The sequence below is a fragment of the Rhodnius prolixus genome, unplaced genomic scaffold (assembly GCF_049639745.1).
Source record: "Rhodnius prolixus isolate KJV_2025 unplaced genomic scaffold, Rpr scaffold_4, whole genome shotgun sequence".
In the NCBI taxonomy this organism is placed as follows: Eukaryota; Metazoa; Arthropoda; class Insecta; order Hemiptera; family Reduviidae; genus Rhodnius; species Rhodnius prolixus.
The window spans coordinates 28535220-28550692 of record NW_027411614.1 but is presented as its reverse complement, the minus strand read 5'-3'; the positions used below and the strand labels follow the sequence as shown (position 1 = coordinate 28550692).

Genomic DNA, 15473 nt, shown 5'->3' with positions numbered 1-15473 from the left:
ACAAAAGACATTCGTTGCAAAAATAGTCAATATGTAGAAAACTGTCTTTTAGATGATAATGTGTTCTTTGTAACAGTTTTTGATAAGAAAACTTGAAAAATTTCAATACCCAAAGAATAAGACCATCGGGCGCAACTAATCTGGACAGATTACGCGGATGCTAAGTAACACCTAACTCAGAGTAAAACACCGACAGGCCGTTCGGTTAGAAGAAGGTAAAAGAGGAAGCTACTGAGGGCCATGGCTCATTCTAAGAAATACCTGAGTTTCTATCAATAAGAAAATGCCCTCTTCATCTCACAGATTAAATGCGCCCGATGGAGGGTTAAGAACGGATTTAACTGTCTTGTATTTGTTCATTGAGTATTAAAGATTTACAGATGCGTTATTGGAGATATAAGAACTCACCCGTGTTGTCAGTTAGTTTCACAGAAGTTTCGCATTTGAAACCTCTGATATATATCGCAGACAAATTGCCATATTTCAATGCCAATTCAGAAATAATTTCACAAAATCAGCCGTATGTTAAATTTTTACAAGACTATTCTAATATTCCGCAACCAATAGTAAATAGAGTATTTCTAGATGATATTTCTGAACTATTTCCCTCCACATACACACTTTTTACCGACGGCTCCAAATTAAATAATGAAGTGGGATGTGCCTATTTTGATCCCAATAGCAATACAAGAAAAATGTTTAAACTGCCTGCCTATTCTACCGTTTATACAGCCGAACTGATCGCCATACATCAGGCTATGGTATACTCTTATACTTTGGATGCCACAGATATCACCATATTTAGTGATAGTAGAAGCGCCTTAGATGCCCTGTATCATTGGAAGTTGGCATCAGCCAATCATTTAATAATTAACATTGCCGAAGCTCTTTTAAATCTGAAAAATCAAGGAAAGAATATTAAGTTTGGTTGGTGCAAAGCTCACTGTGGTATTAGTAATAATGAAACAGTAGATTTACTTGCTAAGGAGGCCAGTAGCTCTGGAGAGTACTTAGCGATCCCTCTCCCACCATCAGATTTAAAGGGCTGGGTTAAAAGAAAAATCATTGAAAAATGGCAGTGTAAATTTGAAAAATCGGATAAGGGCTTATTTTATAAAACAATGGTACCACAGGTTAACCATAAAGTATGGTTTAAAGATGGGTATTTTGGTAAAACAATGGTTACGATAATAAATAGAATGCGAGCAAACCATGGTATTTGTCGGTCGTATTTGTTTAGAATAGGGAAATTGGCCTCTCCTCTTTGTAGGAGATGTAATGAGACGGAAGATTTTGAACACGTGGTGATGGTCTGCCCTAGATATAATAAAGAAAGAGAAAAGTTTTTTAACGAAATCTCGAGATATTGCACTGTTCCCCTACATTTTAAGGAGATAATATTCTCAAATAATATCTATGTATATTCGTCTTTGATAGAATTTATTAAACAATACAATATTTAACATACAGTTAGTTGTTGATTGGTTAATAGTGTAAGCACTGATACAAAAAAAAAAAAAAAAAAAAACTGTCTTGTAGCGAGAGCTTCGGTGTTCTCGTTTCAGAACTTTTTAAAAATAACTTGGGATAAAAAAACTATAGGTTTATGCCAAGGGAGTCAAACTGGTGACATTCATCCTTAACATTAAGTTAGTTTTAAAATTGAAATTGAAATATTTGTTATAATTTGAATAACAGTTTGTTTATATATTAAGTTTCCTTTTATTGCTCTCATTTGAACAGTCTCATTTAAAACGTAATTTTGAACTCAGAAATAGAGTAAGACTAATTAAATTAAATTAATGATATCGACTGTGATTTTTAAGATGTGGTAAAGTTGAAAAAAAAGAAGTTTTTTAATTCTAAAATTGTAAAAAAAATTTAGGGGGTGCTAGAAAATAATTGATTCCCAAAATGGGCGGTAGACGGAATAAGTTTGTGAACCTCTGGGCTAAACTGTTACTGCTATTGGTTATCTATTTCAATGGAATATTGGCACTCTGCTGCATGCTTTTCTAAGTTCACTTGGTTTAAAGCAAAATTGGTAAGAATATCTGCTGTCTCTTTGTCTTAAATATTGTTAGAATTTGGATGGACTTGAATGCACATGCTGGTCTTACCTCTAAGTAACTGACTCTCCAGTCGAAAGGAAGTATGTATCTTCTAGCAGATAGTCCTAGCAGCTGGTTGAGTAGAATCTCAGAGCTCTTGATTCTCCAAACTTTAGAAAGGTACGAACTCAGAAAATAAAAGATAGTCCGAGCGGCCATTTTGTAATTCACTACAGTGACGGTAATGATGGAAGGAACATGAGCACTGCAAGTGCAGTTATGTACTACACGCCAACTAAATGAAGTTTGATTTTGTTCTGAAACTGATGGCACAGAATTTTCCCAGCTAACAGCAACTTTTTTTTCTCTTTCGAGTTTTTCTTTTTGCTCTCCTTTTTTTATGGTAATTAGTATTTTAAAACAAAAACATATATGATTTTAATACAACTATAGTTGACAGCGCAAAAAGGAAAAAATGTCTTTAATGTTCGACGTTTCGAACCCCACCTTCTCAAACCTGTTCCTAAAAAGAGGACAGCAGTAGTGTCAGGAACAACGAACAATTAATAAAATGAATTATTTTTGACTCCAGACCACCACGTTGAAATTTGTAATGGAACAATGGTGAAACATTGATCAGATTTCTTTTCTGTTCATCAATTATAACTTTGTTATGGAGGTAAATGAATTTATATTTTTTCTTCTGGTTTGTTCGTTGATATAAAATTTCGCTCATCCTTATACGCAAACACACCCTCTGAGAGAGAGGAAATGGGATGCGAGATTTGAAGATAACGTGAATCGAGTGAAGAGCCGATTTTTCAAAAATGCAACTCCTTCGTTTACGGTTGGTGGAATATATTTCTTGAAAATTGATCTTTTACACCGTATTGATGCACTCATTTCTTTTAGGTTTTTCTGTTTTCAAGTGTCCGCGGTCAACGACTGAGGTCATTAACACTCGGAGCCCTTTTCAATGGCTTTTTAATCACTATTTCAAAATATTATCATTAAGAATTATTTACAAATTTTTATTTCTGTACATACTTCGTGAGTACTCAATTAAAGCTATCTAAATAAAACTTGTGTTTTTTTTTTTTTTTTGTAATCAATTAGATAACGTCTACAAGGAGTCTGCTGAATGACGTCACCGAATGAGCAGTGTATCAGCTGGTCTGGGAGCTGCGGTCGATATCACAGTACAGGTTGTTATCGAACGGTGGTCGTGCGCTTGCTCCTGTTGGTCATTACCATGTTCCATCTCACATCAAACAACTGGCCGTAAGTGTTTCTCCTCAATTATTTCACTATTTTACTTAATTTTCCACCCCATTTTATATTTACTGACTTGTAATAAATGAACTAGAAGGTTTTTTTGAAATTTGTAAAGACTTAAAAGAAAAATTACATAGTAAATTAAGCAATTTGTTTTCAAGTTTAATGAAATTCTAACTCTTAAATCAACTTATGCAAATTCCGCATACACTTAATTAATTCTTTTAATTTTTTTCATAAATATTCTTAATAATCTGAACCTCCTTTTTTCTTTCAAATTAAAAGCAAAACGAAGCTCCTTCTAAAATGCCATTCAATGTGTACAATTACCTTTATTTATTGCTATTGCAATCAGTGTTGTAGGAGTAAATTAATGCGAATCCTACAAGGCAGAATTGATGAGGTCATCTCTGACTTGATGATGATTTCTTGAGTATGAAAACATATTATTACAAAATGATCAATATAAGTCCATTTTATGATTGCAGGAAGTTTTTTACATGATTAATAAAGTTAATTAGAAGCCTGCCATTTTGTAAACGGTTCAATAGAGTCGTTCCAGACTTTAAACCTGAATTTTCTGAAATGAAACTTGTTTGGAATTGCCAAAGCTGAACAACGACGTAAAATTTTGTTTATATTCAAACTAGATTTGGTATCAAGAACATAATTAATTATAGACTCATTTAGGGCTCCTTTTTCTTTTGCACAAAACGAAAACGGATAGATTTGTCCGCAATCCTTGAATCTCAGTATATCCACTTTCCAACACCAGTCATCTTTTTTTTTTCTTTTTTTTTTTTGGTAGCGCGTCAGTTTGATTGAAAAAAAATTGCAAGTATCCTTACTCCTTGCCGGCCTTTCGAGATGTAAGATCATGCAGCATTATCCTAAATTTACTTTATAACTGACGCACAATAAGAGATGGATGGCAGCTAAGGTTAAGGGCTAAATCTTAAAACAATGTTAGTTATGCAGCAAGTTCACGATAACACTTTTTGGATTTAAATCGAGAGCACCGCTGTAAAGTCTTCTCTTCCTAAGATCATATCATTACTGTAATGTTTTTAAAGAAATGCTGGACAAGATATTGATCTAGGGAACATATAGTACTTGAAACGTTCGGTGGAATCAATTTAAAGAAATAAAGAGAGATTTAAATTCAGCCACACTAGAAGCCTCAATTCACTCAAGCTTCTACACTTCTAGCAAGTGAAAAAGCAAGCAAGCATGAATTCTGGGTTGAGGGAAAGTAAATCTCAAATCCATTTAGCTCCAGGTTGGATTTTTAATTTTCGGAGAGGCATGAAAGCGTATTGATGCTCAGATTATCTACTTTTCGATGTTTTCAAAAATTTAATTTAATTTTTTCAATTTTTCTGTTAATTAAATCAAATATTAATCTTCATATTTAGTTGGAGGGCTGATTACTCTTAGTTTCCCTGCATTTGTTTTGGTTTATATGTTGAGAGGAGAGGTTAATACTGTTATCTTGTCCCAGATGGTTCTATGTGGGGTACTAGAGTTAAATTCGCCAGAGAATGGCCTCCACTTAATGTTCTTTTTAGTTTTGTTTTTTATACAGCCACCTACACTTGGTGGTAGCCTTTCTACTGAAAGTAATTAATTAAACTTTGATTTTTAAGTTATTTTTTAAGAGATTCTTTTACCAAAAAAAAATGTATTCAAATAATTTTTTTAATTTTGAGGCCTTTTTTTTCTTTTCAAAAAAGCACCCGGCTCATCCCCCATAAATCCGCTTTTGCCCCAACTATCTGCATCACTACTGATGTACCGCTGTCTTTAATCTCAGCTTCTGACGCTTTAATCCTTGTTGCCAGGCTGCCAAGGAGCTGCATCCGCACATTATTCTTTAAAAATAAAGGATTCGAACTGATTTTCGTGCTTCTAAGTATAGGAAGATCAAGTTTGAGAACTTTTCTTTAGTTCTATTAGAAACATGCAATTCACCTGTATGAGGCAATAATTCCTTATTTTCAAAAGAAAGCTAGTTCCTTACACTTTTGAATTCTTTCTCCTGTTACGCCTTTTCTCTTTGTAATTCAGCGTTTTTTATTCTGACTGTTACCCTCTACCTTAACATCGTGACCAGTGAATTTGGTACGTTGCAAGTTACCCTTCGGTCAATTGTTAAACATCAATTCCAGTATATGTTTACTTGAACATGCTAGATGAACTTCCGAACCACAAACTTGAAATAAGGCAAAAATTTCTGTTTTATCGGACACCTACTCATGATTGCCTGGTGGCTAATTTATGGCCACATTGTTGTCCTAAGTTTTGGGATGTGGCTAGTGTTACTACAAACTGCTAGAACTATCCATTGCACAATTTCTCTACACTTTTCGCCATGTTTAAAACCAATGACGAACTTACTGTAAGAGAAAATATTTATTGCTTATTAAGGGGTGATCGTAAATTAAAAAAAAAAAATTAATACATACTAATATTCTCTTGTAAAGGCCCCGAACGCTGTAAATTTAATGAACAATAGTATTTTTTCTAAATTGTTACTCCTCAATAACTAAATTCTAATAACCTACTTCTTAAAAACTCAATAATTTCTCATTTTATTATTTTTTTGATTAGCCAAGACACAATGGATGATTGGAGTTCTATAAAATTGAATCATGGAGTGGAAAATGTATTCTATATTTACGAGTTTCCTCTAATGAATCATTGACAAGGTACAATTTTTGGAATTACTATGAATCCTTAAACCATAAAACGCTTCTTCCAACAACTGCAATGAGAAGTGATGTAAGTATTAAAAAAGAGATCTAAAATATATAAATATATGTAATTTTAAAAGCCAAACTTTCCAAAACTACAACTATTAAATATAATAATATAATGTATATTATTATTTAATAATAATAATTAAGTATTTGAGGTATGCTTATTAGGCACTGCAGCCTGAAACCTCCTTCTTTATATCTATTTGTGAATCTATTTTAAATTGTTAATAAACTTTTTCAAATTCTAATTCAAAGCTTATTAAACGTTTTAAAGGTTTTCCTCATGGAATAGAGCTTTTAGGACGTATACTTAAAACATATTTTTTAGATTTTTGAAGCTTAGTTTCTCCATAAGTTGATCTTACCTGTTATCAGTTTTTAATTTCAAAACTTTGTAGATACTTAGTACTATGTAGTTAGAAAATACCATACTGTTATTGGTTTACATAATGTTGAGAGAAAATTAAAGAATTTCTAGAAGTTTGTAACTTTATACAGTTATAGTTAATTACATTAACTATAATTTTTGGAGTTTGGATTACATAACAACCTTTAAATTTGTTTGAATACCATCCGAATGAACTTAAAATCTGTTGGATAACTGCAACTATCGTTTCATTATACAAATATACATTGCTATCAGAAACACTAATATAAAAATTTTGTTAAACATTAGTAATAAAAGTTTAAAGATATGCAGCTACGTTTTATAAGATAAAATCATTTCAAGTACATTTTAAAGAAATAAGTTTGGTTTATCTATGTTGACTGGGCAAATCGTATGAAACGAACAATTTAATAATGACCATATCTTATCTAATCGTTCCATTGAAATCGCTAGTTTTGTTTCTCTTTTCATGTTAATGAATTTGTTAAAATAAGACTTCAAAAAGAAAAAGTTGTGTGATGAGCATTCAGTTATTTAGTGATCAATACTAAGTGAAGTACTCTAAATAGTGAATTGTGTTCTTAAAACTTAGTTATAACATAGCTATATTTCAAGTTTGTAATCTTTAAAAAAATTATTAAGAAGGCAGTAAGCACGAAAGAACAGTTCTTTAAAATGAAATTAAATTATTCTTAGGACAACGACAGTTTATGTGCATGGTAGGGTATGTAAGGACAATGAACAATCGCATTATAACAGGCCAATATAATAGTAAGATCTACTTCAATATTAATCAGATGGTACATGAGCACAATACGTTTTTTCTAAAAAGCTAAATAAAACATAAAAAAAAGTGAATTAAACGTCATTGTAACCTCGGTGGTAGCCTTCTATGTTTCCAAAACAAGTCTATCAAGACAAATTTAACAATTTGTTTGTATACATTAAATAATCATCATTTGATGAAGTAGCTGTTTCATAATCATATACCAAAATGGGTTACTTCTTAGGCTGAAGAAAAACTTCACCAAGCAATGGATGGTCCGCTAAAGCATGGTTGCGACGATCATTGGACTTGGAATCGCTTTGATCGCAGTCGTGAAGTACGCCTTTATGATTTAGGCTTAAGGACGGCACATTTCCACCCAAACTGGAGTTCTGGTACAGCCGCTGTACGAGGTACCAGAGTACTCAACAATGGACGATATTATTGGGAAATTAGGTACTTAATCATTTTTATACTAATATTTCATCAAATATTTCTTTTTTAAATAGCCCTGTAAAGAAAGTTCATTTTACCAGCCTTATACAGGGTGTTCATTTTAAGACGGCTCAATTGCATTTCATGCTTAAACGGTTAATCTAAATGCGGCAGTCGCGCGTCCAAAAGTAAGGGTTTCCAGATGACCCCCATTTTCATACACACAGTTTTAAAGAGTATAAAAAGTTATGAAAGAAACCGGAAACCGCAGTTCAATATCTTCAAAATTAAAGGTGCTAGGCCATTTCAAAATCTGATATTTATTAATCATATTTCAATTTTTTAACTTGTTATCAAAGAGAAAGAAGAGCACGTGATTGGTCATTTTTATGTATTTTTTCATCCCCTTTCTACTGAAAATATTGCCAAGGCAGTCAAGCTAGTATTTTCTCTTAATATCAGGAAATAAGTAGTTTTCCGAGTGATTTTTCTACGCAATAATCAAATGTTAAGAGCTTTAGATGTTCACAAGCATAGACAAAAGGGCTAAAAAATAATTTTACTTCTGTTACAGACAAGAAGGTTTAATACTTTAAGGTAATTTTGGAATAGTTGCGTTTAATTACCAAAAAAAAATTGAAACCTCCTGTCACATATTTAAATGTCCAATATCTTAATTTTAAAGGTTCAAACTTATTCCTTAATTTATCGTGCAGCATGTACTGTGTCTTCAAAGGTACCTCCTCCAGCAAAGCAAGCCAGTTTAGCCAAGAGGCTATCGCGTGCTCTTCTTTCTCTTTGATAACAATTTAAAAAATTGAAATATGATTAATAAAGAGATATCAGTTGAAATGGCCTAGCACCGTTAATTTTAAAGATATCGAATTGCGGTTTCCAGTTTCTTTCATAACTTTTTATACTCTTTAAAAATGTGTATATGAAAATGGGGGTCATCAGCGGACCTTCATTTTTGTACGCACGTCTGCCGCGTACGCGATCAGGAATCTAAAATCATATTCACATATTCTGAAACTAGAGGTGACGTGCAACAAATTTTTCCTCTACCATTTTTTGATCAGATCAACCGTTTAAGCATGAAATGCATTTAAACCGTCTTAAAATGAACACCTTGTATAACTAATTTTCTCCAAGCGAATGGTTAATTATTTCACAAAATTATTAAAAATATGGCATGAAGCTGTAAATGTTACAGTGATTGGTTGGTATTAGATGATAAAAGTGGTACCTAATTTAACAGAAATTACTTCATACCACAGTTTTTTTAAAGTAGAGCTTATTTATTGAAGGGTATTGTAGTTTGTCTTTCTATGGACTTGGAGTATAAGAGTATCTAATAGTTAGGTTGGTGTTTATGGGTGAACCTAGCAAGTGGAAGTGAGTAATTGTGTCAAGTAGGGCGTTGGAGGGGTTGGATAAAGATATAAGGTGATAAAGTTAGGGGGGCTTCAAATTTCCCTCATATGTATTTCTAATTGTTGTATCGCCTGTCCTATTGGTGTAATCTCTGCGATAATATAGACAATCATAGTACTCGTTTATCACTACAATTGTGCAAAGTCTCAGCTTTCTAGCTGTATTTTTGAAGGATATGTAAGGTGATAAAGTTTTGGGAGTTTTGCATTTCCTTCATATTTCCAATTGCTGTATCTTCTGTCCTATTGGTGTAATCGCTGCCAAAAAAAAAAACAGTCTGTGAAATCAACTTCAGGTTAAAGGATTTAATTGGCCCACTGCTCCCAAGGTTATTACCAAAATCACTATTTGTCAGCTTGTGAAAGTCTGACAGAATTGTTTAAAGAGGGAGATGAATGTTATTCTCAGTGCTTGTTTATTCGGTTTTGTAACTACTTTTTCTTTTTTTTTGTTCCTTAATAGTAAATGGAAAAAAAGTGTTTTTTCATTTATAATAGGTGTGAACTTGATTTAAATGAAATTTAATGAGAATAACTTTTATGCTTTGTACAAACAAGCTTATTATTTACATTAAAGGATATAATATGTTATGTAGAACGCTATTTAAACTTTCATATCTAAATAATATAGCTAATTAGGATGTCTCAGAGGATCTTTGGTACGAGTATGATGGTGGGTGTGGCAACGAATCGTGCAAGGCTCCATGCAGACGCTTTTGTCAATTTAATCGGCGAAGATGAGAATGGATGGGGTTTATCACATAAAGGACTTGTGTTCCATGCTGGCAAATGGGCATACTATACGAGGCCATTTAAAGAAAATGAGTCAACTACCATTGGTATTCTGTTTGATGGTGTAGCAGGAACGCTCAGTTTCTATAAGGATGGCAAATGTCTTGGAGTTGCTTTCAAGGTAATGTATCTCTCTCATTGGTGTAATCAATAGTTAGCTTATGTGAGCAAGTTACTTTGATGTGTAGCTGAAATGTATGTGATGATTTCAACTTTTTTATTTTTTGATTATTTAATTATAACTGTAAGGAGAAGTAGAGCTTTAAAACGAAGTTTCTTAATGGGACTCCATACACTAGTGAAACTAATGTGGAAGTAACAAGCAAGACTCCAAGTTGTATACAATTTAAAAGTTACCTCACGACTTCCTCTTTGAATTCTCAACTTTTTTCTTCAAACTTATATTTTTGGGAATGTTATGTGAAAATAATATTTATTAGTATGTACCATACACTATTCCATGTTAACTGTAAAATACTATTTCACACTTTAAAATGGAACTTTTGAGAGAAGCATAATCTAATCATCTCTCGTAGAACTAGAAATTAGACTAGGAAATGTTTCAAATAAAAGTTGTTGTTCTTCATGTGTAATGAATGAATAAAAATAAAATCTTTAGAACACAAACTACAAACACAAACACTTTCGTAAACCCACTTCGTTTCTAAGAAGAAAATGTTTATAAATTCTAATTAACCAATAAGAATGTTTGTTTTTTATTAAACTGTTTTTTTAATAAAATTTTCTTTGTTTCATGTTTCACGATTTTTTGAAATTTTCCCAAAAAAAAACAAGGATCTTCATAAAGTACGAGAGAATTTATATCCCATAATCTCATCAACTGCTGCAAAAACTAAAATGACTTTAGCATTAATGAAAAGAGATTTTGTAAATTTACAAGATCGTTGTCGTGCTGTTATTGTGTCACAACTTAATTCACCTTCAGATCTTGATTGTAATGTACCAGATAATTTAATTCCACCAAAACTGAAACAATATTTAGCTGAAGCTATGCATCGTACGGCAGAACCAACTAAGAAGTATTATTTTTTAGATTTCTAAGCATTTAAAGTTAATATTTTGTGTGGTTAGAATTTTAATACTTTGGAAGAATCACATTTTTAAATTGTAATTTATGGTATTAATTGAGATTTGTAATTTTAAATTCTTGGGGACTGAAGGTTCCATGATTCTAAAGTTTTGTTCATTCCTTGTTACTGAACGTTCACGTATTCTGTTATAGGATTTATTAACAAATGTGATTACATTCCTTTTATGTGAAACTAACTGTATCTTCTTTTATTTACGTAATTTCAGAATTTGAGTAATTAAAAAAAAGAAGAAGAAACTGTATGTAAATTTAAACTGGTTTAATTGGAATTCTTTATAACTCATAGGTAGTTTTCTTGAATAACTTATATTTTAATGCACCATTTAAAGTGCGAAGTTGGATATGCCGATCACGATTGAACGAAGCTACTTACTGTTTCTAATACATGGACCTTCTAAGCGCAGAATCAGTTCTGTATCGAAAAATCAAGGCCACAATATCAAGCTAGTGCTGGAAGTTTTGTACTGAACCTGATAAATGAAATATAAAATCAAAGAACTTCCAGATATAGGCTTGGCCTTAATGCTTATCGCCCTCATTACCTGCTATCAAAAAAAAATTTCTCGCTACTGTTCTACCTTTGCTATAAAAACGGGGTCCTGGATTATCTTTTGACATATATTTGCCCAAGACAAAAACGAAGTAATAATAAATGCACACATTCAATGTGAGTGGACATTGTATAAAAAAAGTATTCTAGAGATCTGAATTTGTTAATTAATTAGAAGTTAAATTGTTGAGATGTGTTTTAACACTTTTATCTCATTGTGGAAATCGGTTTTATTTTAGTTTAAAGTAAGTAGCCAAAAGTATAAATTATAAATTTAAAAAAGTTACACAGTAAAACCTGTGAAAGTTTCTTAATATAAATAAAAAAGTAAATACATTTAGGACTTATATAAACATGTCGAACTAATTGCATTATTTTATCTGAAAAAATAAAATTACATGAGCTGTGATCCACAATAAGAATCTCTGCCCATAAAAATTTCATTAAAGAAATTCTCCCACATCCAGGGTAAATATTTTCGGTATAAAATATCGTTATGAACACTTATTAGTATATAAATACATCATGTACATACATTAGAAAATATTATATTCTATTAAATTTATTTTATTATGGACTTTTATTAGTGCTTAGAATTTTAAGAAATATCTGTAAATAAACCTGCATTATTTGCACACGAATTTAATTTATTTAAATAACTATTGTGGCATTCAGGGATCAGCAGAGCTGAATTAAAGTTATAATAATTAGTTTTAAATGATAATGTAACTAATTTTTTCCAATATTCAATAAAATGTATTTTATAATAAACATTATCACATAAGGAAAAAAGAAAAATGCCAATTTCAGTAATTATTTTTTGTATTATTTTACCGAGCTATCGACCTAGCAACTAGGTCATCTTCAGAAATGTGGAACATCTTTTACAGTAGAGTTATAAACAAATTGTATTAAAACGAATTTGTATGAAGTTATGTAGTTTCAGGTCGAAAACTTGGCAAAATAATCAATATGAGTGAAGTTGGCATTTTTCTTTCTTCCTTCTGGATTAATGAAACAGTCACCAAAAACAATATCACATAATATTTAAGGGTATAATGATAATTTAAATAAATAAATATATATATATATATATATATATATATATATATATATAATTTATATTTATTATATATACAGGGTGAACCAGTAAGTAATATCCATGGGCCTACAGTGTGTAGCACATCTGAAGTGGACTTCAAAAACGTATTGACCAACTTCATATTTTCCACTGTTCTTGAGTGACGTCACTTTAATTTTTTTTTCTAAAATCATTACTTTTTTTTTGCAATAAAAATGTTATTACTCAGAAAGTTTTAGTCCGAATTCGATTTTGATGACATGGTTAGAAAGACAGATGCATTTTCTAAAGGTTGACGTCATTTCGAAGCATAAGTTATACTCCAAACAGCCTTAATCTTCCTCCGAGTACTGGAAAACTAAAAGTAATCGAAATTTTTTAAAAAAATAATTAGGCCCTTATGTGATCATTATCAGACCTTGGTGCTGGCACTTTTTATAAAAGTTTCCTTGCCTAATAGGCTTTCAAATGGTATATCATTTTCCAGGATTCCTTTTATCTTCGTATGAGAAATTACGATTGTTTTTCAAGAAAACGTGTTCACGAGCACTCAACAGTGTTAGTTTATCAAGTTGTTTAATTCATTTAAAACTCCTTTAGATGGACCAGTCGTCAATTTTTAAAGTAGATTGTCTTAAAATAAGGAAATCAAAGGTTAGGTACAATTACACTTTTAACATTTACTTCTGATCTCCCTGAAATACGAGGTGTGTTCAATAAATAAGGTGAATTTTCAAATTTCGCGGGCTACGTACATTCGAATTACGAATGTTTTTTTTTTTTATGTTGGTACACTTGTCTCGAACATATTTTCAAAGTTGTAGCTATATAGCATGTTTAGTTTGTTTGTGAGAGGCATTAATAAGGCAAGTGTTTTGCGAGTTCGGCGATTTTCTTCTGTCGACAAAAATGGATCAACGAATTTGCATCAAATTTTGTGTAAAAAATGGAATTAAGTGCTCAAAAACACTTGAAATGTTGACAGTGGCGTACGGTGAGAGTACTCTGGCTCCAAAAAAGGTTTACAAGTGTTACAAGCTTTTCACAGAAGGTCGAGAAGATGCGAATGACGACGCTCGCCCTGGACGCCCCAGTACATCAACAACCGATGAAAATGTAAAGAAAATTGTTATGAAGACTCGTCGATTCACAATTAGAGAAGTTGCTGAGGATGTCGGCATATCGGTTGGCACATGTCATGCAATTTTTTCTGAAATTTTGGGCATGAAGCGTGTGGCAGCGAAGTTCGTTCCAAAATTGCTGAATTTTGATAAAAAAAAAAACCGTCGCATGAGCATCGCTCAGGAATTGTTGAATGACATTATCATGCCTCAGCCACCGTATTCACCAGATTTGGCGCCCTGTGACTTTTTCCTGTTCCCCAAGATTGAAGAGACCCATGAAAGGACGGCGTTTTGCGACGATTGAGGAGATAAAAACCGAATCGCTGAGAGAGCTCAAGGACATACCAAAAAGTGCATATCAGAACTGTTTCGAGGATTGGAAAAAACGCTGGCACAAATGTATTATATCTGAGGGGGACTACTTTGAAGGAGACCAAATAAAAATCGATGAATAAATAAATATTTTTTGAGAAAAATGAAAATTCACCTTATTTTTTGAACACACCTCGTATTTGAGAAAATGTTAGGAAATATTTTAAACCAATGCGTCTTTGAAGTCCATTTCAGATGTACTGCACACAGTAGGCCTATGGACATTACTTACTGGTTTACCCTGTATATAATGTATATTTATATGTATACCTCACCGAATATAATTGTTACCATTTCGTTATGGCAACCTAAAGTATTGATATTGTGAATGATTTTTAAAGGAATGAATTAATTTTTATTATAAATTTAGAAATGTATGATTATACCTTATTTGAAAAAAAGTTCCGGGCTTTGCATTATTGTTTAGATTTTTGTTATTCTATAAATTGCATTCTTTCCAGAACAATTTAATAGTGACTGTATACTTTCCGTATTATCCAGTTTTTACGGCACTACACAGTTTTTTTAATCTGCATTCCTAGTAATGTGAGCTTTGATTTGAATAATTTCAGTTTCGTGTATTTTTTATTTTATTTTTAATTCTCTTCACTTTTTTTTCTTTCTACCCTATTCTATTTTCTATTTATCTTGTCAGAGTTAACCATTTATCTTGAATTAACTAACGTTTAGGCCTCACCCGTCTTCTTAATTCATTAGTGATTCATTTGTTATATTATATAAGATAAACTATAACCAGCGAAATTCAAGTTTATCTCGTTTATTATTAAAGAAAAAGAGAGTGAATGTAATGTTAACTAAATTCTTTGAAAGATGCCGTGGATATCTTGATGTGCCATAGAAGGTATTTAATTATAAGTTTAAGTAAATGTAATGAAAGATCTAATGATGTAATTTATAAAAATATTACTGCTGTAAATAATAATAATGTGGATAATTGTGGAGTATATAAAACATAGAAAATTTGGTAATAATTATGTTTATATCGTATTTTTGCACAGCCGTTCCTTCAGTACTTCATCTTATCAGTTAAAAAAATTAAATATCTTAATTTTTTTTAAATTAAAAAATAAAAGCGCTTTACACTAAATATATTCAAAGTTTTGATTAAAAATTTTGCTTAGTTTTGCTTGGTGATCTCATTTAAAAGGCTGTTATATATTTGTTTGTTTATTTAATTTTTTTTAAATATATATTATTAAGTTATTTGAACTTTCTAATTAAATAGTGTTAACTTGATTTTCTATTCTTTATTTTTATTTATTTCCTAATAAAACAGGTGAAAATCTGGTGTTTAGGGTTGAGCCTCACAAGACTT

The 15473-nt window shown here is 31.5% G+C and overlaps 1 protein-coding gene across 2 annotated transcripts; it reads left to right on the top strand.

Moving 5' to 3' along the window:
* The first annotated feature begins 3208 nt into the window (after window positions 1-3208).
* Window positions 3209-11704, top strand: SP555 (SPRY domain-containing SOCS box protein SP555). Of its 2 annotated transcripts, XM_074131648.1 has the most exons (5): window positions 3209-3332; window positions 5937-6107; window positions 7484-7695; window positions 9747-10020; window positions 10695-11704. In XM_074131648.1, exons 2-5 carry the CDS (start codon window positions 6096-6098, stop codon window positions 10959-10961), a joined length of 765 nt encoding a protein of 254 aa, XP_073987749.1. In that variant the 5' UTR covers window positions 3209-3332; window positions 5937-6095; the 3' UTR covers window positions 10962-11704. The 2 variants fall into 2 exon arrangements, with proteins under 2 accessions (XP_073987749.1, XP_073987750.1); XM_074131649.1 differs by lacking the exons at window positions 3209-3332; window positions 5937-6107 and adding an exon at window positions 6989-7406.
* Window positions 11705-15473: the final 3769 nt, after the last annotated feature.